The sequence below is a fragment of the Sarcophilus harrisii genome, chromosome 5, assembly GCF_902635505.1.
Source record: "Sarcophilus harrisii chromosome 5, mSarHar1.11, whole genome shotgun sequence".
Classification (NCBI taxonomy): domain Eukaryota; kingdom Metazoa; phylum Chordata; class Mammalia; order Dasyuromorphia; family Dasyuridae; genus Sarcophilus; species Sarcophilus harrisii.
In genome coordinates this window covers 14,596,510-14,616,803 of record NC_045430.1, presented here as the reverse complement: position 1 = coordinate 14,616,803, position 20,294 = coordinate 14,596,510, and the positions used below count along the sequence as shown (strand labels likewise).

The window sequence follows — 20,294 nt, the reverse complement described above, 5'->3', positions numbered from 1 at the left end:
TCCCCCCTCTCTCCCCCCTCCTAGCCCAAGCAATATCAGAACAGAATACCGTGAAGAGGTCCATCCAGTCAAATCAAATCAATTGAACATGTATCTGGTCATAGAGCTTGCAAAAGGGATGCTGCCTATAATCTAATAGGACTATACCTCCTGGGCAGCCCTTTCTGCTTTGGGATATTTGGGAATCTTAAAAAGTTTTTCACTGCCTCTGTAACCTCCACTCACTCATTCTGACTTCTGGAAACAAGAGAAAAGGGTCTAATCCCGCTTCATCTGACAGTCAGGTCTGAACAAAAACAACTTTGTCCCCCTAAATTTCCTCTTCTCCAGATTAAAATTAAGTCTTTTAATGGATTATCAAGTAGAACAGTTTCTAGCTCTCTAATCATCCTGTCTACATGCTTCATGGTTCAGAAGCTTAGGTTCTTCCTTCAATGATATGATGTGACAAGAGCAGAATATGAGAAGTTTAGCCAGAATGTTTCTTCTCTCCATTCCTTTGACCCTAGATCTGGGCCTGGAAGAGACCTCAGAGAACATCTGGGTCAATTCTCTCAATTTACAAATAAAGAAACTGAGACCTAGAAGAATAAAGTGACTTGCTCAATATCAGACAGTATGTTTCTGAGGTAGGATCCAAATCCAGGTCCTTCCTGAGTTTTAACCCAGTTCTCTAAGCACCACAAGCTACTACTTTTCTATTTCATTTTTCCCTCTTTCAACCAGGTCTCAACAGATACACTTATAGTAGATTTCAGTCAGACTCTATTCTCATCTTCCTGCTATTAAGCTCAAGTCCATTTGTTTGATTCTACCCTTTCTTCCTCCTTCTCTTCCTCCCCCCCAATTTTCTCTCCTCTTTCTGTTTCGGTGTCTGTGTCTATGTATCTCTGCTCTCTTTCTCTGCCTCTGAATCTACTTCTCTCCCTCCTATTTCTCTGTGTCTCCTTCTCTTTCAGCCTCTTTTCCCCCACGTAACAGTATACTTCAGATTTCTCTTTTCCACCTGCTTATCACATCAACTTTTATTTCAAAGTAAGCTCCACTATCCTTTTCTTTAAAAAAAAAAATTAATTTTTTGAAGTTACACATGTACATTTATTTTAAAAAATATTTCCATATGAGTCATATTGGGAGAGAAAAATCGGAATAAAGGGGGAAAACCATAAGGAAAAAAAAAGGTGAAACAGTATTGCTTTGATCCTCATTCAGTCTCCATAATTCTCTCTTTGAATGTGAATATTTTCCATCCAAAGCTAATTAGAATTGCCTTCTATCACTGAATTGCTGAGAAGAGCTAAGTCTACCATAGTTGCTCATCACACAATCTTGCTGCTGTTGTGTACCCTGTTCTCCTGGTTCTGCTCACTTCACTCAGCATCAGTTCATGTAAGTTTTCCCAGGCTTTTCTGAAATCAGCCTGTTCATTTCTTTTAGAACAATAATATTCCGTTACATTCATATAACATAATTATTTAATTTATCTGAAAATTGTTCACATCTTTTGACGATCAACTAGGGAATGACTTGTATTTTCAAAATCCACTGCTCTTTTCTAAGAAATATTCATAAGCTATTTAGAGGAGTATATTTATATATATTATAGGCATATAAAAATACTCTAAATAACTATTAGGAAAATGCAAATTAAGGTAACTCTAAAGTACCACTTCACAGCTCTCAGAATGGCCAAGATGACAAGAAAAGATAATGATAAATGTTGAAAGGGATGTGGGAAAATGGGACACTAATGCATTTTTGGTAGAGTTGTAAAATGATCCAATCATTCTAAAGAACAATTTGGAACTATGTCCAAAAAGCTATCAAACTCTGCACACTCTTTGATGCAGCAGCCTCCCTCCTGAGTCTGTATGCCCAAGAGATCATAAAAAAGGGAAAAGGACCCACATGTGCAAAAATGTTTGCAGCAGCTCTTTTTGTGGTGACAAGTTATTGGAAAATGAGTGGATGCCCATCAGTTGGGGAATGGCTGAATAGGATATTCTATAAGGAATGATGAGCATTCTATAAGGGCAGCTAGTTGGTACAATGGATAAAGCACCAGCCTTGAGGTCAGGAGGACCTGAGTTCAAATCTGATCTAAGACACTTAATTCCTAGCTGTGTGACCCTGGGGGCAAGTCACTTAACCCCAATTGCTTTGGCAAAAAACAAAACAAAAGAAATGATGAGCAGGCAGATTTCAGGAAAGCCTGGAAAGACTTTAAATGAGTTGATGTTGAGTGAAGTGAGTGAAACAGAACTTTATACACAATAACAGCAAGATTATGTAATAATCAATTATGATAAACTTTTTTTAGTAATGGGATGATCCAAGACAATTCCATTAGCCTTGGGATGGAAAGTGACATCTACATACAGAGAAAGAATTAGGGAGACTGAATATGGATCAAAGCATAGTATTTTCACTTTTTTTGTTTGCTTCTTCGGTTTTCTTTTTTTCTTTTTGATATGACTTTTCTTATAAAACAAGACAAATATGGAAAGGTGTTTAAAATGTGTACATGTTTAACCTATATCAAATTGCTTGCTGCCTTGGAGAGGGGAGAGAGAAGGGAGGGAAGGAGAGAGAAAAAAATTGGAACACAAAAGTCTTACAAAAATTAATGTTGAAAACTATCTTTGTGTGTACTTAGAAAAATAAAACACTATTGAGGAAAAAAATATTAATACAATCCATCAAGCTCCCAACATGGTATATAGTGTAGATTATACTAAGTGTAGGCCCAGAGAATCTGAGTCCAGATTTATCACTTGTCATCCATAGAACCCTGGACAATTTAACTTTTCTTGGAATCGGTTTCCTCAATTTTCAAATAAGGAAGTCAGATTAAATAGCTTCAAATGTCCCTTTTAGCCTTCCTTCTTTCTCTTAAGACTTTGATCTTCCTCCATGGGCTTTGCCCACACATGTTCTCCCTTTCATCCTCACACAACATTAGGCTTCTAAGAAAGCATCAGCCTTGCATCCTTCCTCTTCTTGCTGCAACAAATAATGTGATTCTAAATCTTTCCCCTTCCCCTTTCTTCTTCCTTCAATGACTTTTACCTTCCTTTGACCTAATGGCTTTTTTTTTTTTTTTTTGTCTTTTCTTCTCCTCCTTCATTTTGGATAATTCTGTAGTCAGTGGATATTCTTTTTTTCTTTTGATGATCCCCAATCCAAGACTTTGAGAGGGGGAGTTGTTTTGTCTCCCCTTTTCTTTATCCTCTACATCAGGCCTTCATAAACTTTCCCCACCCTTAATTTATCAGAAAATTGTTCATATCCTTTGACTATCAACTGGGGAATGACTTGTATTTTCATAATCCACTACCCTCTTCTAAGAAATATTAATTCATAAGCCATTTATAGGCATATAAAAATTTATAGGCATAGAGTACTAAATAACTATTTATTAGGAAAATGCAAATTAAGACAACTCTAAGGTACCATTTCACAGCTCTCAGAATGGCTCTTGGAATGGCTTTTTTTGCCCAAGAAATTTTTACCCAATCTCAAGTATATAAAATAGGTATATAGAGACTCACTACAGATCAAAAATTCTATTTTCATTGGTTTTTTTCCCTTTCTTATGGTTTTTCTCTTTTCTTCTGATTTTTCTTTCATAACATAACTAATTTGCAAATATATCTAACATGAGATACATATGTTATCTATATCACATTACTTGCTGTCTTGGATAGGGAAGAGGGAAGAGAGGGAAGGAGGGAGGGAGAAAAATTTGGAATTCAAAGTCGTATAAAAATGAATGTTGAAGACTATCTTTACATGTTAATAGGCACACAAACCAAGCATTCCCTAATAATCATAATTTTGCAACCCCCACGTTCAGTTACGTGACCCCTTATGAGGTCACAAATCACAATTTAAGAAGCTGGGCTCTATATAAATGTCTTTCTGATTCTTCCCCCTTCCTCTATCTCAGCCCCCTTTTCTTGAGAGAATTTTACTTGTGACATTTTTAAAAACTATTCAGTTCTCCTATTCTTTTTCCTTTACTTCAAGTAACATCTGTGTGTGTGTGTGTGTTTGTGTGTCCCTTCCTCCCTGCCTCCCTCCTTTCTTACCCCTTTCTCCCTCTCTCCCTTCCCTCTCCTCCTCCTGTCCTCCCTGTCTGTCTGTTTCTCTCTCTTCCTCTGTCTGTCTCTCTCCCTCTGTCTGTGTCTCTCTCTCCCTCTGTCTGTCTGTGTCTCTCTCCCCCTCTGTCTGTCTGTGTTTCTCTCTCCCCCTCTGTCTGTCTGTGTCTCTCTCTCCCTCTCTGTCTGTGTCTCTCTCTCCCCCTCTGTCTGTCTGTCTCTCTCTCCCCTCTGTCTGTGTGTGTGTCTCTCTCTCTCCCCTCTGTCTGTGTGTGTGTGTGTCTCTCTCTCTCCCCCTCTGTCTGTCTGTGTCTCTCTCTCCCCTCTGTCTGTGTGTGTGTCTCTCTCTCTCCCCTCTGTCTGTGTGTGTGTGTCTCTCTCTCTCTCCCCTCTGTCTGTGTGTGTGTCTCTCTCTCTCCCCCTCTGTCTGTGTGTGTGTGTCTCTCTCTCTCTCTCTCCCCTCTGTCTGTGTGTGTGTCTCTCTCCCCCACTCTGTCTGTGTGTGTCTCTCTCCCCCGTCTGTGTCTCTCTCTCTTTCCCCCCCTCTGTCTCTCTTTCTTCCTCATCTCCTGCCATGTGTCTCTCTCCCTCTCCCTTTCTCCTTCCTCCCTCCCCCCTTCCTCCCTCTCCTCCCGTATCTGTCTCTCTGCCTACCTATCTCTATCTGTCTGTCTCTGTCAGTCTATCTCTGTCTGTCTCTGTTACTCTCACTCCCTTCCCCCTCCTCCTATGTCTCTGTCTCTCTGCCTAACTCTGTTTGTCTGTCTCTGTCTATCAGTCTATCTGTCTGTCTCTGTTCCTCTGTATCAGTCTATCTCTCTTGTCTTTGTTCCTCTCTTCTCCCACCCTAGTGAATGTTCTTTTGGATTTTTTTCCCCTTTCTTTCAATCACACAAAGACCGTATTCACAGCGTTCAAACTAAATTGTCTTGCCCAATCTTTTAAAGTGTGTAAACACAAATATTTGTTTGGTTTGGGTCATGTATGAGAGCTTATTTGCTTTTCTGAACTTTCTTTTCTTTGGTGATTTCTTTGTCAAATGGACTGCTCATGTTTCTTCAATGAAGATGATTCAAATTCCCCCCTTTACTGAAAACCAAGACTTTAAATTGCTAATTAAGTTCAACTTTGCAGCAGCAAGCACTAACTTCCTTTGCTTTTTAAAATAACATTCCAATTCTTCCTTTTATTTTTTGGGAGATAAGGAATAGCTTTGTGAAATTTGGGCTCTTTGTCTCTGGTATGTAGAGAGCTTCTTCCTTGCTGATTGCAAGATTTGTTTAATGTTGAGATTCTGGCACTGTACATGTTTCTGAGTGAGATGATGAATTCTGGGAATTCTAGCAATCTGTTCTTTGCCCTCCATTTCCAGTGCCTCTGGGCAGTGTTTTTGTATTATTTCCTGAAATGGGATATTGAGGATTTTAATTTGTTTTTCTGAAAGAAAACCTTTCAAATGTCTTCAAAATTTAGTTATGACTTGTAGAAAGTCCAGTTATTCTAATCCTGCAGTCTTTTGATTTGATTCTAATCTTTTTTTTCTTCTTCTACCTCTACAATTTTGAGTTCTAAATCCTCTCTCTCTTCTCTCTCCTCTCCTCTCCTCTCCTCTCTCTCTCTTCCCTCTCTCCCCTCTCTCTCCTCTCTCTATTTCCTCTCTCTCTCTCTCTCTCTCTCTCTCTCTCTCTCTCCTCCTCTCTCTCTCTCCCTCCTCTCCTCTCTCTCTCTCTCTCTCTCTCTCTGGTTTTGAGAATCTACTATTTTAGGATTCCCCATCATTTGTTTTACTCTATATTGTATACTCATTGCTTGCTTATTCTTTTTTTTTTTTTTTTCTGTTGTTGTTTTGTTGCTTTGGGAGTTTTTCCAGGTTTTTCTTGCAATGAGTTCTTTTCCTAACTGCTATTGTGATTGTTCTTCTGCTCTGTTTGGTATATTTCTTATTCTTTGGAGGTGACAACAAAGAGCTAGGTTTAAACATAAAACTCTCACTCAGACTAATGTTGGAATTCCCTTCTCCTCAACTTTCTGGGGGGAAAACCCTTCTTTTTCTTCCTCTCCAAGCAAAGACATATCAAATCCAATTTATATCTTTCAGGCAAAAAGTGTGACAGAATGGACTTATTACACATTGAAATTGTGATCCACATGTAACACCCTATATACTAAAATAAACTCAATATGGATTCATGATTTAAACATAAAGAGTGATGTTATAAGCAAATGAGAAGGACAAAGGATAGTTTACCTCTCAGATCTTTGCAGAAGTAATGAATTTGTGGCCAAAGAAGAACCGGGGTACATTATGGTTAGTTTTGATTATATCAAGTTAACAAGTTTTAGTACGAACAAAACCAATGTATTCAAGATTAGAAGGGAAGTAATAAACTGGGAACATTTTTTTTTTACATTCAAAGGATTTGATAAAGGCCTCATTCCTAAAATATAAAGAGAATTGACTCACATTTATAAGAATTCAAGCCATTCTCCAATTGATAAATGATCAAAGGATATGAACAGACAATTTTCAGATGAAGAAATTTAAACCATTTCTAGTCACATGAAAAAGTGCTCCAACTTACTACTGATCAGAGAAATGCTAAGTAAGACAACCCTGAGCTACCACCATACACCTCTCAGATTGGCTAAGATGACAGAAAAAGTTAACGACGAATATTGGAGGGAATGTGGGAAAACTGGGACACTGATACATTATTGATAAAGTTGTGAACTGATTCAACCATTCTAGAGAGCAAAATGGAACTATGCCCATTATGGGTATCAAACTGTGCATACTCTTTGATCCATCAGTGTTTCTACTGGGCCTGTTTCCCAAAGAGATCATAAAGGCAAAAATGTTTGTGGCGGCCCTTTTTGTAGTAACAAGGAACTGGAAATCGAGTGGGTGCCCATCAGTTGGAGAATGGCCGAATAAGTTATGGAATATTATTGTTTTCTAAGAAATGACCAGCAAGATGATTCCAGAGGGACCTGGAGAGACTTACATGAACTGATGCTGAGTGAAGTGAGCAGAACGAGGAGATCATGTACGCGGCAACAACAAGATTATACAATGATCAATTCTGATGGACGTGGCTCTTTTCAACAATAAGGTAATTCAAGACCAGTTCCAATGGTTTTGTGATGAAGAGAGCCATCTGCACCCAGAGAAAGGATTGTGGGAACTGAGTGTGGATCACGGCATAGTATTTTACTCTTTTTGTTGTTTACATGCATTTTATTTTCTCAATTTTTTTCCTTTTTGGTCTGATTTTTCTTGTGCAGCAAGATCATTGTGAAAATACAGATAGAAGAATTGCACTGTTTAACATATATTGGATACTTGCCATCTAGAAGAGGGGTGGGGAGAAGGGAGGGAAAATTTTTGGAACACAAAGTTTTGCAAGAGTAAATGTTGAAAGTATCTATCTATCTATCTGTTTTGAAAATAAAAAGCTTTAATAAAAAATAAAAAGAAAGAAACCAGATCTTTGATGTCAGGGCTAATATCTGCCAAGATAAGTGGATATCACCACTCCCCCTAGTGGAGTCTTCAAATAATGATATCAATCTCACTAGTCTTCATGACCATACACAAGCCTTGGCTAACTCCCTTTGAGATTTGTTGTAAAGATCAAGAGTCTCCTCTACAATAGTTCTCTAACAAATCATTATTCAACCTTCATTTAAAGACGTTCAGTGTTGGGATGTTCATTACACCACTTCCTGAGTTGTCCCCTACCATTTTGGGGCAGGTCCAAGTGCTAGGAAACTTTTCCCCCATATTCATCTTCAGTCTGTCTCTCTCAACCAGCTATTTTGGTTTCAGCCTTGAAACGTCTTGGCAACCATGTCTACTGTGACCACAGACAACTCCAAGCCACCCAAAATAGGGGGAGCACATGGTGGGAATCTTAACTTTTTTGTGTGTCATGGATCTGGCAATCCGGGGAAAACGACAGATTGCTTCTCTCAATACTATTTTTAAATGAATAAAACAAAATACAGAGGACTGTAAAAAAAAATTGTTTAAATATAATTATCAAAATATTTAAAAGATCAACCACCAATTTCAAGACCCCAGATTAAGAATTCCTCATATAATATATAGAATAGTCATTTTTGGGATCAGAAACTATAAAATTGGGGTAGCAATTACTAGTTCTAAATACAAGATGCAGGGAAACTAGATGTTACAATGTAGAGCACTGACCCTGAAGTCAGGAAGACCCAAGTTTAAATCTAATTTTAGACACTTAATACTTACTGTATGACCCTGGGTAAGTTACTTAATGCCAATTGTCTGGCAAAGGAAGGAAGGAGAGAGAGAAAGAGAGGAAGGGAGGAAGAAAGAGGAGAGAGGAAGGGAGGAAGAAAGAGGAGAGAGGAAGGGAGGAAGAAAGAGGGGAATGAGAGAGGAAGGGAGGAAGGAAGAGAGGAATGAGGGAGGAAGGGAGGAAGGAAGAGAGGAAGAAAGAAAGAAATACAAGGCACAAGGGATGTGATGAATTCACAAGAACTTTCTCCTTGCCAAAAGGTACCTTGATTTAAGAGAAATTACAGACAAAATGAAGAGGTAAAATGGACACTAGGAATGGTAAATATGATATAAATTTGGGAGAGCAATAGAGTTATTAAGGAAAGGGAGTTAGAAGAAGCCATTAAAGGAATATGCCATGAGGTGTGAGTAAGCCACTGACTGCTTAATGGGCTACATTCCTCTATGAATTTAGCCTACCAGAGTTAGCTATAGTAAGGAGAAAGATGCCATTCAAGGGAAGACACCATGAGGAAAGAGAGAATATCCCATAGTAGGATAAGTCTTGAAAAGGACTTGGCAAAGATCTTTATCATAAGCACATCTTTTTTTGGTGAAATATAACTTTGAGGGTTTCTCAGGAAAGGAAGTACCAGGGAAGATTTGGGGTGATAAAGGAAGTATATTGATATTGAGACAATCTTAAAGATATTCTGGGAAAACAAGGTAGTCTGGGCATATCATGATTGCCTTAACAATGGTAATAAGACAGTCTGGGAAACTAAGTTACCAGGATGAACATCATTTTAGCATTTCTTGACATGGGAAGAGTTTGAAGAATTCACATCAGGTTAAAAATCCTATCCAACCCAGAGAAGGAATTGATCAAGTCTTAATACAGATTGAAGCATTCTCTATTTCTCTTTTTATTTCTAACTTAATTTTTCTCAAGGATTTTTATTTTATTAGGGTGGGAGATCTCTGTTTTCTTTCACAACTTGACTTTTATGAAAATGTTTTATGTGGGTGGAGATAGAGAGAACCTAGAATTCAAAAAAATCTTAAAAAACAAATTGTTTTTAGTGTAACTGAGGAAATATTAAATAAATGAAATTAGAATAGAGAAAAAAATTCCCATCAGAAGAACTGGTGTTCAAATCTTGGTTATATTTTACTTATATGACTTTGGCAAATCCCTTATCCTCCCCAAGGTCTGAGCTACCCCAAATATGAAATGAACTGAAATTGATGAGCCCACTCATCTTCCAGTCCTACGAGGACTCACCATACTATAGAATGAAGGCTGCAGAGTCCGGGATGACAGATGGGGTAGAAGAATCCCTACATTTGGAGACTGGGTCTTGTTTGTCTACCTGTTGTCCCCAACCTACTGTAGCTTTTCTGAAAATATATAACCATTTCCTAAGTTTCCTATATCCCATTGCAAAGATCATAAATCCCTTAGTGTATGAAATCCCATGCCCCTTCTCACTTGCCATATAAAATGTAGTCATAAATCAAGGGGAAAGAACAACCCAGAAGGCCTGGGTTCAAAACCCATCCCTGACATTCATATCTTATGTGATTTGAGTAAGGCATTTAATGTTACTGGGCCTTAGTTTCCCCAACTGCAAATGAAGGAATGGGACTAAACCTTTGAGGTTTATCCATGATTCCCTGATCTTCTGAATCTTGCTACTATCAACCCACCATAAGTACAGCAGTGTTCATGATCACTACATTTTTTCTGGTATTCAGTCAAGAGAAACTTGGATAGGAAGCAATCAATCCCAGCCCAAATAAGCCTTGGAATCAGATGCTCCTTTGCTTGTCATCCATAACATACACTTAATACCCCACAAATCCAGAGCTCTGTCCTAGGCAGAAGGTGGTTTAGGAAGAAGGATTAGGACTCTCCCTCTCAAATCCATGCTTTGAATCCCCTGGATGTTCCCATTGAGAAGAAAGCAGGCATATTGATAATCTCTGAACCTCTAAATCTGGAGATATTCAGCCACCTCCAAACCACCCTCCAATGTCCCTTAGAGGAGCCACTCCAATTCACTAGGCTTATTTCATGGAAATGATTCTGTTTCAGAGACATTAGGTAATTTGCTTGAGGTCTACAACTACTTAAGTGGGAAAAGGAGCACTTAAATCCAAATTTCTTAACTTTGAGTTCAGATTACTTTCTTCTATGCTAATTGCTTTCTAATTTAGTTTCAAAAAGTACAATGAAAAGAGCTCCAAACTTGGAGTCGTGGAATCTCAGTTTGAATCCTCACTGTCACTTATTCTCTCTGTGTCTTTGGCTAGTACATGTAATTCCTTGGGCCTCAGTTTCCTCATCTGTAAAAATGAGGATGGACTAGATCACAGACGTCAACTACATGAAATCAGCAACACTCCAGTTGGCAAGAAATAGATTACAATGACAAAATAAATAAAAATACAATAAAACACAGATCATGTTCATTTTTGGTTTCCAGTCAATATTCACCTGAAGTATTCTTATGGTCAGTTTTCTATTTGAGTTGGACATTACTGTCTTGGGGGCTTCATAGCCACCCATGTCAGCAAAGCATCTTGGGAAAAGTACCTACCTTCTCACATCTTTGCAGGGACAAGTCTGGTTGTTAGACCTCCACAGCATTTAATTTTGAATAAGGGTGTGGGGGGTACTATTGAGATTATAGCATACAGATTTCCCAGAGTAGGTCAGCAAAATGATGGGGTACAGGGATGATACTCCAAAGATGTATTAGGGTTATAGGCTGATGTCATAAACTTAAGATTTTCTCCAAATCAAGGACAAAGATTTTATTAGGCTTCTAAGAGCAGGATAAGTCCATCTTTAGCAAGGAAAAGGCTTGGGCAGTGCAATTATAATACTATCAGTGATCTTCCAGGCTTGCTTCAGGGTAGGTTTACAGTGATTCAGGTTTTCTCAGCTAATGTCCACCAGACCTCATCAGCATTACTGTGGAGGGGGTCAGGTGGTGAATGGAGAAGACTCTGATTTGGGTGGGGTAGAGGGCAAGGATTCCAATTCTGTTGCTTACTGCCTATGTAATCTTGGAGAAATCACTTATCCTTTCTCTTTTGACCTCAGTTCATTCCTTTGTAAAATAAGAGAGGTTGTCAGCCTAGGTGACCTATAAGGTCCCTCCCAGATACAACTGATGATCCTATAAGACCCTATAAATAACAGAGTCTGTGGGGGAAGAGGAAAATGAGGGTTCAATGATCTTTATTGGTTATCATTTCTGTTGGGGTCATTCCCTTGCCTAATTACCGCTGGCCTGTGGTCAGAGACTGACCTGTCTTCTGCATCCTAATCCCCACACTTTGGGTGCAGCTGAGCTAACATCATCCCATAACAAGACTTGTGATTTGTAAAATAATCCCATATCCAGCCATATCTCAAACTGAGAATCTACTCCTAAAAATTTATTGCCCAATTGTCATGCTCATCATTAGTGATTATCAAGAACAACTTGAGAAAAAACAATATGTTTCTGTTCCATTGAGGCAGAAGTGAGGAAATTTGGGTCGAGTATTTTGCATATACTATCAGACCTGGTTAGTTTCTAGTTAGTACCAAAACCAACTTCGTTGTTTGTTTTCTTTTTAATTCTTTGATCTGAAGCATTGATTAAGGAGAGGGAGAACAGATGCATTTGAAAATGAAGGTGAAGCAAGATTTTGTAAGGGTGAATGTTGAAAATTATCCGTGAATATATTTTGAAAATAAAAAGCTTTAATTAAAAAAAAAAAAGAAAGAAAGGTGATATTGATGCAATAAAAAATTAAAATATTAACCCCCTCAGAAGTTCTATAGCATTTTAGTAGCTGTTCCACGTCCATCTGTTGGCTGCTTGGCCAACCCTGAAGAACACTGCTTGGCTGACCAAAGGCTGCCTGGTTGACAAATCCTCTAAACTGGGCAAGAAAATGGGCGGCCGAGACTTGCCATAAACAGTGTGATCTGTTCATGTGATGAGAGATACAAAGAGAGAGCTCCAACTCCAATAACTTGTCAGGCTTCAGGGGAGCTGAGAATTTTTGGATTCCACTCTCTGTGGTGCTATTTATCACCTCTGTAATCTTAGGCAAAGCTCTTCCTCTTCCGGGCAGATTGTGGAGAGAAATGGGTTATTCTGGATGTCTTCAGAGCCCTTTGCTGCTCTAATTTTATGATTAGAAGTGGTAATGGGGAAAGGGGGAGCCTGTGACATTAATCCTTGGAGCTCAAGAGATTAGAACAAATGAAAACTGAGAAGAAAAAGGGAAAAGAGGAAGGTCAAAGAAGACATTGTTTTGCTGCTTCTTGGAGGGATTTGGATGATTCTCAAGGGTGACAGAATTACTCAATTTCCTCCCTGCCCTGCTTTTTCTACCAAGGAAAGAGATCTTTGGATTTGAGAAGGATGGCATTTTCAAAGGCCACGGGCAATGGAAATCGGCCATAATTGACACTATGATTCGAGAAGATTTGTGTGCTGCTTTTGAAAAAAGCAAACCTATTATTTTAAAAGCATTTTCACATCCATTATGGTATTTACTTTTGCAAGGTTATGATAAAGGAAATAAGGCCATGAGTGAATACATATCATATTTAGAGATGGAAGGACCTCAACATTCAGTCATAGAATCATTGAGGATATGATGGTGGGGGGAGCTAGGTGGTACAGTGGATAGAGCATCAGCCCTGAAGTCAGGAGGACCTGAATTCAAATCTGCCCTCAGACACAATACTTCCTAGCTGTGTGACCCTGGGGCAAGTCACTAAACCCCAATTGCCTCAGGGGGAAAAAAAAGGAGGATCTGATGGAGAAGTGGGAAATGCAAGGGAGTCATCATTGTAAAGAAAAAAAAGGTCTTCTGGGCATGAAGGAATCAAGCAAAGCTCTGGGGTGGAAGGTGCTAGTAAACAAGACCCATGTAGAGACGCCCAAAGGATCACTACTACTGAGAAGTAGGAGAAATCAGGGGAGTGAGATGGAGTCAGCAATCAGATGTCCCTGATATTAGGCAAAGGAGTTTAGTGTGGGTGTGGCAAGAGATAATATGACAGGTTTGGGGCCATTGGAATGAGGACAATGACAGATGTGCTTTAGGAGACTAATCTGATAGGGAGAATTTATTTGGTGAAAGACCCGCTAAAGGGGAAAAGCTAGGAGAGTATTACATTTAGACATTTACAAATGGACATTACAATCCATAATTTATGGACTAATCTACTCTAAAGAAGCTCTAAGAATTTACAGGGGTTCTTAATCTGGGGTCCCCGAAGCTGCTTTTGTTTATATTTTTTAACCAATTGTATTGCACTATAAAAGGGCAAGTAGGTGGTGCAGTGAATAGATTTTTTAGAATTAGGATTATCTGAGTTCAAATCCAGCCTCAGATGCTTAATGTTTGACCCTTGGTAAAGTCGTTTAATTTTGCTTGCTTCTTAAAGTGAGCTGGAAAAGGAAATGACAAAGCACTCCAATATCAATCTTTGCCAAGAAAACCCCAAATGAGGCCACACAAAGACTCAGACATCACTGAAATGATTGAACAACATTTCAATAGAATTGGGGTTTTTTGTTGTTGTTATTATTCTATTTTATTATATGCACTTAAAAAAATCCAGAAGTCTTCACTAGTTTGACAAAGCAATTCACAGTACAAAAAAGCTTTAGAACATCTGAAAAAGATTTATACCTATGTAGTTCATAGTTTGCAGGGATTCACTCTTTTTTGTTCCCACCCAGATTTTTCCTACAAATGTCAGTATTTGGCTCCCATTTATATCTCCACACTAAATGGACTCCGCCTAATGAAACATCAATAAGAGGGCTGGCTTTATTTACTTTGTAAAAAATGTAAAGATCCACACCCAACAAGCAGATTACTCCTCTTGTATGTGAGTATTTTCTCCCCTGAGGAATTGTAGAAATTAGGCACTAGACTTTTCAGTATTCTCAGTGCAATCTCTCCCATTTTTCATTCTAGGAAACTGAGGCTAACAATAGTCGGTGAGTTCCTTACCTAAGGTCACACAGCTAGAAATTGTCACAGAAAGGATTTGAACCATACAGCTTTCAAACAACACCACCAAAATAAACAAACAAATAAAACTCCAGTTTCTTCATCTTTTAAAATGTATGTATGTATGCTTGTCTTGTGGTGGGTGGAGCTGGGCAATTAGATGTGACCTTGGTAATAAGAGAGCTGCCTCTGAGTCAGGAAGCCCTCTCCCTTGTCCCTGATCCATCCTGGTCAAGTCTCAGTGCCTCCAACTCAACCGTAAGCAACTTTGAAAGAACATAAATTGGAGACCAAATACACATCCATTTTGATAGGGATAATATCTCACAGGGAGCTCAGATCCAATAAAAAAAAAAAAGATTTAACAACTGCCCACTCTATGCCAGACTCTGTAATGGATATAGATCATACAAAGACAAAAATAAGCTAGCTCCTGCCCTTAAAAAACTAACGTTTTATTGGAAAGAAAGCAACACAAGCACAGGAAAATAATGTATGATTTACATAAATTAATTTTGAGGTGAGGTGAGGTAAGAGTTAGGGCTTCTGGGAAGAACTATTATTGTCTGAGCTGATCTCTGGAGGGTGTTAGGGATCCTAGAGGAAGAGATGAGGAAGAAAGCAAAGTCTACAGGGCACTGGGTCAAAGCATCTGAAAGTAGGCTACTGGATTGTAGCATGGAGGAATAATGATACATCCTGGAAACTTGTAGCTTTTAAGGTCAAGTTCAAATAGTGCAATTCCCATCATTCAAGGTCACTACAAATTCTTAACATTCCCCATAGCCTGAGTGTGTGTGGGGGGGTGGGACAGTGTGCTGTCCAGCCACCTCAAATCTAACCAGATTACACGACTTCATTAGAGTAGCCCTGATAAGAAGAAGTCTGGGGAATGAAGAATAGGCAGAAATCACTCACCTTCATTGGTTCAGGGACCTTCTCCCCCATTATTGTGGACTGATCTGAGAAGACTCTTCCCCAGGCTCACCCAGGAGAGGCAGACACCTCCAACTCAATCTTCTTCTCCTTGTCCCTCTCGTTCTCTGGTCTCCCTGAGGCTGAGGGCTCCCATCTGCACACAAGTCTCTGAGGAATGAGAAAGAATTCCTGGTAGTCTTCCCTTCTGGCCCGTTGACTTTGGCCATGACCAAGGATGTCCTCATTGGATATCCCTGGCTCAAAGAAACTAGGAGGAATCCTAGAGACAGATCAAGTCCAACTCTCTCATTTTACAGACAAGGAAACTGAGGCCTTTCCCCTGGAAGCACTTGTCCCAGATTGCATAGGAATCAATCTTAAAGTTCAAGGTCCAAAGCAAACCATACATTGTATATCTATCTCCCACGACACCTTCAGCATCAGGTATAGCATCTACTACATAGTTGGTGCTTAATATATACTTATTAATTATAGATGTAACCAGAATAGAACAGGATGGAACTGGTCTTGTGATTTCATTGGAATTGAAAAAGTCCCAAAGAGGAAACACTTAATAATGTGAGTGCTCATCTTAACAATTTATAATCTTGGAGAATTTGAGAATTGGGAAGTTTCTTCCTGGAATAATTTCCTCCTGGATCTCCCTCATGACAAGGACGACCATATACCTCCCGATTTTTCTAGATGTTCAATGTTCTGTTGCATTCTTAAAAACAGATTCCTCCAGCCCCGATGTTTCTGCCGATTTTCATTTTCCATAATGAGAGGTGTGACTCTTCCATGACTGGATTCCCTTTCATTATCCCCTTCCCTACTACACTGACAAATTTGATACACTTATACTCTCTCCCTTTAAGATCCTATAACTGCTTGGTCCAATCATCTGCTCCATAATTATCTAGTCCCACTCTTAGGGGAGATTGAGAACATTATCTAGTCCCACTCTTAGGGGAGGTCGAGGTTGTGAGGGGGAGCTTTTACCCTTTGTTACCCTTCTGTGTTTGCATTCTGTTACCCTTCTGGCTTTCAAGTTGGCTAAGTACACACCATCCTTAGGGCATGTCCTCTCCATCTTCAGTTAACCAGGGAATCTATAGGGGTGAAGTGGGGGAAACCCATGCATGCTGCTGAGACAAGAATAAGTTCTCCTAAAACAGTGGTTCTCAAACTTTTGTTCTCAGTATCTTCATGTTGTTTAAAAAAAAAAAAAAAAAAAAAAACTATTGAGGATCTGTTCAAAGAGTTTTTGTCCACATGGGTTATTTTTATAGCTATTTACTATATTAGAAATAAAAAATGATTTTGAATTTGTAGACCCTCTGAAAGGGTTTCGGAGACCCCAACAATTCTTTGGACTACACTTTGAGGACCACTGTAAAGTATTTCCAGGTTAATGAAGTACTTTTCTTCTTGGCAAGTGGGTGGTAAATGGTTTAAGGATTTTGATTCTTTTTACAAATGGAGAAACCAAGGCTCTGAACATGAACTGCAGTGAGAAACATGTTGGAGTCTGGAGAATTAAGATTCAGTTTAGTTGGACAATTTAATAGGTGCCTAATGAATGTATGTTGATGAAAAAGCAATGTACGAAGCATTGGGAATACCAAAATAAAAAAATCCCTGTCCTCAGGGAGCTTACATCCTACTAGGGAAATAACAAGAGACTGTGACTCTTCCCTCATTTTATAGAACATAAATTGGTAGGTTTAGAGCTGGAAGGGATACCTCAGGGACTATCTAGTGTAATCTATTTTAGAAATGAGGTAGACTGAGGTCCAGAGAAGTGATGTCACATAGCCAGAATTCTCTCCCAAAGTAGAATGTAATCCTTGAGAGCAAAATAATTTTTTAAAAATGTCACTCTTGTTTATGCCAGGAAAATGTCTTCCTAAGAAAAGATTACCAGCCAGTAGGCTCATGACCAGTAGTTGCTTAGAAAGCATAAAAAAAAAAACGGCCACACGCATTCTGTGGTCCCACAATCTGCTTTATGTTCTGATGGGGTTAGAGTATCACCCCTCTAACCAATTATTTATGTCCCTGCATAAGCTTTTGTAGCCTTTAGTATTTGTTTTGAGTGGAAGAAATAAATATCTGTCCTACGCTTGATTTATAATTGTACAGTAAGTACTATTCTAGTACTTCCCATCTTTTAGAAACATAGACATGAGCCAAAACCTAAGCTTTAATTTATTACTGAAAGATCTGGGCTGATGGTAGTGGGGTTTATGAGTTGAGTGTGAGAAAAGAGAACCTAGTATATCTTTTCAGTAGAGTTAAGGATTTCTACCCCTGTCCCCCCCTGAGCTGAACCTACCTTCTGAGGGAGCCTTATGTGGGTCTCAAGCAGAGGTGCTTCTTGATGGAAAGGAAGTGGTTACAGTGTCCCTCCTCCCTGGGCCCATCATGTTAGATAATCCCACAGCACAATGATTGGTGCAATGTGATAGGGACCATATCTGTGACTTCATCCTTAACTCCTTTCAGCACAGGTTAACACCTTCACCCAAACCATCTATCTCATTTTGGTCTTTGTACCCCAGGGGATCTGGTCACTCAGCATACTTTCTGGATTGGATTAGATGTTTGAAGCTTCACCGGAGCCATTTTTCACTAAGGATTGAGATCTAGATGTGCCCTCCAGGTCCTGATGGGAATATTACTTAGTGCTGACATCTCCCAGTTCCCCTGGAAACCACCACCAAATCACTGAAAATGGTAAAATTGAATTTCTGTAGCTTGAACCTTCCTCCCAGACCCTGCCTCAAAGCATGGGTTTCTATTGATACCGATTGATGCTCTTCATTTTGGTCCCTTCTGACTTAGATAGCTCAGCTGGTTTTCTACTTTAAGTAGAATAAGAATTCTTTTTTCCTCTCCAGGGACTCTTAAGATCACTTCAAAATGTGAGTGGTAAACACTTATTTGGATTTCTGTGACTACTATCCTTGGGGTCAGTGGGGTAAGGCAAAATAAACTTGGAAAAACTAATCCGGGGTCTTTTTATGCTTTGTCAGCGTCCTTAAGCCTCTAGAGAGCAAAAGTCATGACTCCTATAATATCTATGATTAAGAATCATCTAATCCAGCCCTACTTGGGAGGGGGTGGGGGAAGGAGGAGAGAAAACTTTTCCATAGCTTCATTTGGGTAGGGAACTTCCACTCTGACAACCTTTCCCACTAAAGCACTTACCCTACCACTTTTAGACTTAAGATTGAAATCTTGGAAGTTACATGCCTTGCCCAAGGTCATAAAAGCCAGCAGGTACTTCCTTCCTCAATGTAAAATCCAGGGGTTTGGACCGCTATTAAGTTTCCCTACCTTAAACTAAATCGCTGATTCCCATCTTATAGGCAGGGAAAAAGTAACCTGGAGTCTTTCAGACTGAGGGCCCTCCAATATTCTCCTGAATAGGGGAATCAGAAGATGTGGTCAACTTTTGACCAAAGAGTTAAAAGATGGAAGAAAAGGGGCTTGGGTCATCCAGAGCAGCCATTCCATTTTACAATTGAGGAAGCTGATACTCTGGGATATAAACTCAGCTGATTCTCAGGGAAACAGTTCTTTGTTCTCAGAGGTTCAAATTCTAGCTTTGGAATCAACTACCTATATTGATTTGGACAAATGCCTTTTTTTTCTCTGGACCTCAATTTCCCCTTCTGTAAAATGAAGTTAGATTAGATGGTTTCTGACATCCTATGAAAGGTCACACAGCAAATGATGTGAGAACTCAGGTGCTCCTGTGCTTTTCCAAGCAGACTACACCATCCAGATGTAGCCTAAGAGAGATGTTGTCCACCCAATCCCTGGTTGGGTGAATCCCTCTGTATCACCTCCAGTATGCCCAGTTGTTCATGGTTCACCACCTGATTAACAGGTACAGCCCTGTCCATATTCAGAAATCCCCTCAAGAGCATCCTTCTTTCCCTCGGAAGTCTTCAGCATCAGGGAATATAACTTTCTGAGACAGTTCATTCTACCTAGAGAGAAGGGCTCCTTTCTCCTCCTCTTCTCATTTTCTCTAAGAGAGAATTCCCAGAGAGAGGTGGGAAATTTCAGCAAGTTGAATAATCCCTTTGCAGTGAAGGCCCAAATCCACTCCCCCTGCAGGGAGAGGAGCTACCCCCTCCCTGCCTCACCTGTGTAATCAGTTCTCTCATATATTTACACTTACAAAGTCTTCCAAATCCTCGGGGTCTCTGCTCCAGTCCCAGTGAGCACACAGGGATAATGGCAAGAGGCCAGAGGTTACTAAGCAGCAGCCCTTCTGAGTTGTGGTCAGTAGTTACCATGGAGACCACAATGCCCAGGGCTGTTACCTTGGATGGATGGCTGACTCTCCTCACTCCTCACCCAGAGGGATGGAGAGCAGGGAATGGAGATGGAGAGCAGGGAATGGAGCAGCTCCATGAGGGGAAGCCACTTGGACCTCAGTGAGGTCCTGTAGTGGAAGAATGGTCTAGGGGGTAGAGTTTGAGATAAGCCAGTCTGAGTGTGGTAAGAGAGCATTCTGGGGTTAGTGAGGGAGCTAGGTTATAAGACCTGGATGTACCTTAGAGGTCATTTAGTTCAAGACCCTTATTTTATAGTATATCTGTATTATATAGTATATAATATATCTGTGTGTGCCCTTATTTTATAGTAGGTGTTTGTAGGAGATGGCGCATTGTTCAAGATCTTCTGGGCCCAAATCCAATAATCTTCCATAGATCCAGTATTAGAAGTGTCCTTGGAAGGTAACTAAGCCCTGGGAGGAGAAAGGTGATTTACTCCAAAACAACATTTGAACTTGGGTCCTTGGACTCCAAATGGATCATAATTTTGAGCATGGTTGAGCCAAATTCAAGGCTCATGGGACAGATCACACAGGCATATCATGTAAAGGGGGAACTTGGAAGTTTAACCCCTTTATTTAGCTGGTAAGAAAGGTTCAATCTAGAAAAAGTGACTTTACCAAT

General features: G+C 39.7%; 1 protein-coding gene across 7 annotated transcripts in view; it reads right to left on the bottom strand.

Annotated features, from left to right (window-relative positions):
• The window catches only part of TEX33 (testis expressed 33), a 39,480-nt gene extending 19,867 nt beyond the window's left edge, over positions 1-19,613 (bottom strand). For 6 of the 7 annotated variants that reach the window (XM_031940871.1, XM_012550649.2, XM_031940872.1 and 3 more), the window contains exons 1-2: positions 17,654-17,784; positions 15,316-15,483 (exon numbers count right to left, since the gene is read on the bottom strand). In XM_031940871.1, coding sequence (XP_031796731.1) covers positions 15,316-15,345 — 30 coding nt within the window. In that variant the 5' untranslated portion in view covers positions 15,346-15,483; positions 17,654-17,784. Of the gene's footprint in view, positions 1-15,315; positions 15,484-17,653; positions 17,785-19,510 lie in introns of those variants that run through there. The other variant, XM_003771123.3, reaches the window with a different exon arrangement.
• Positions 19,614-20,294: the final 681 nt, after the last annotated feature.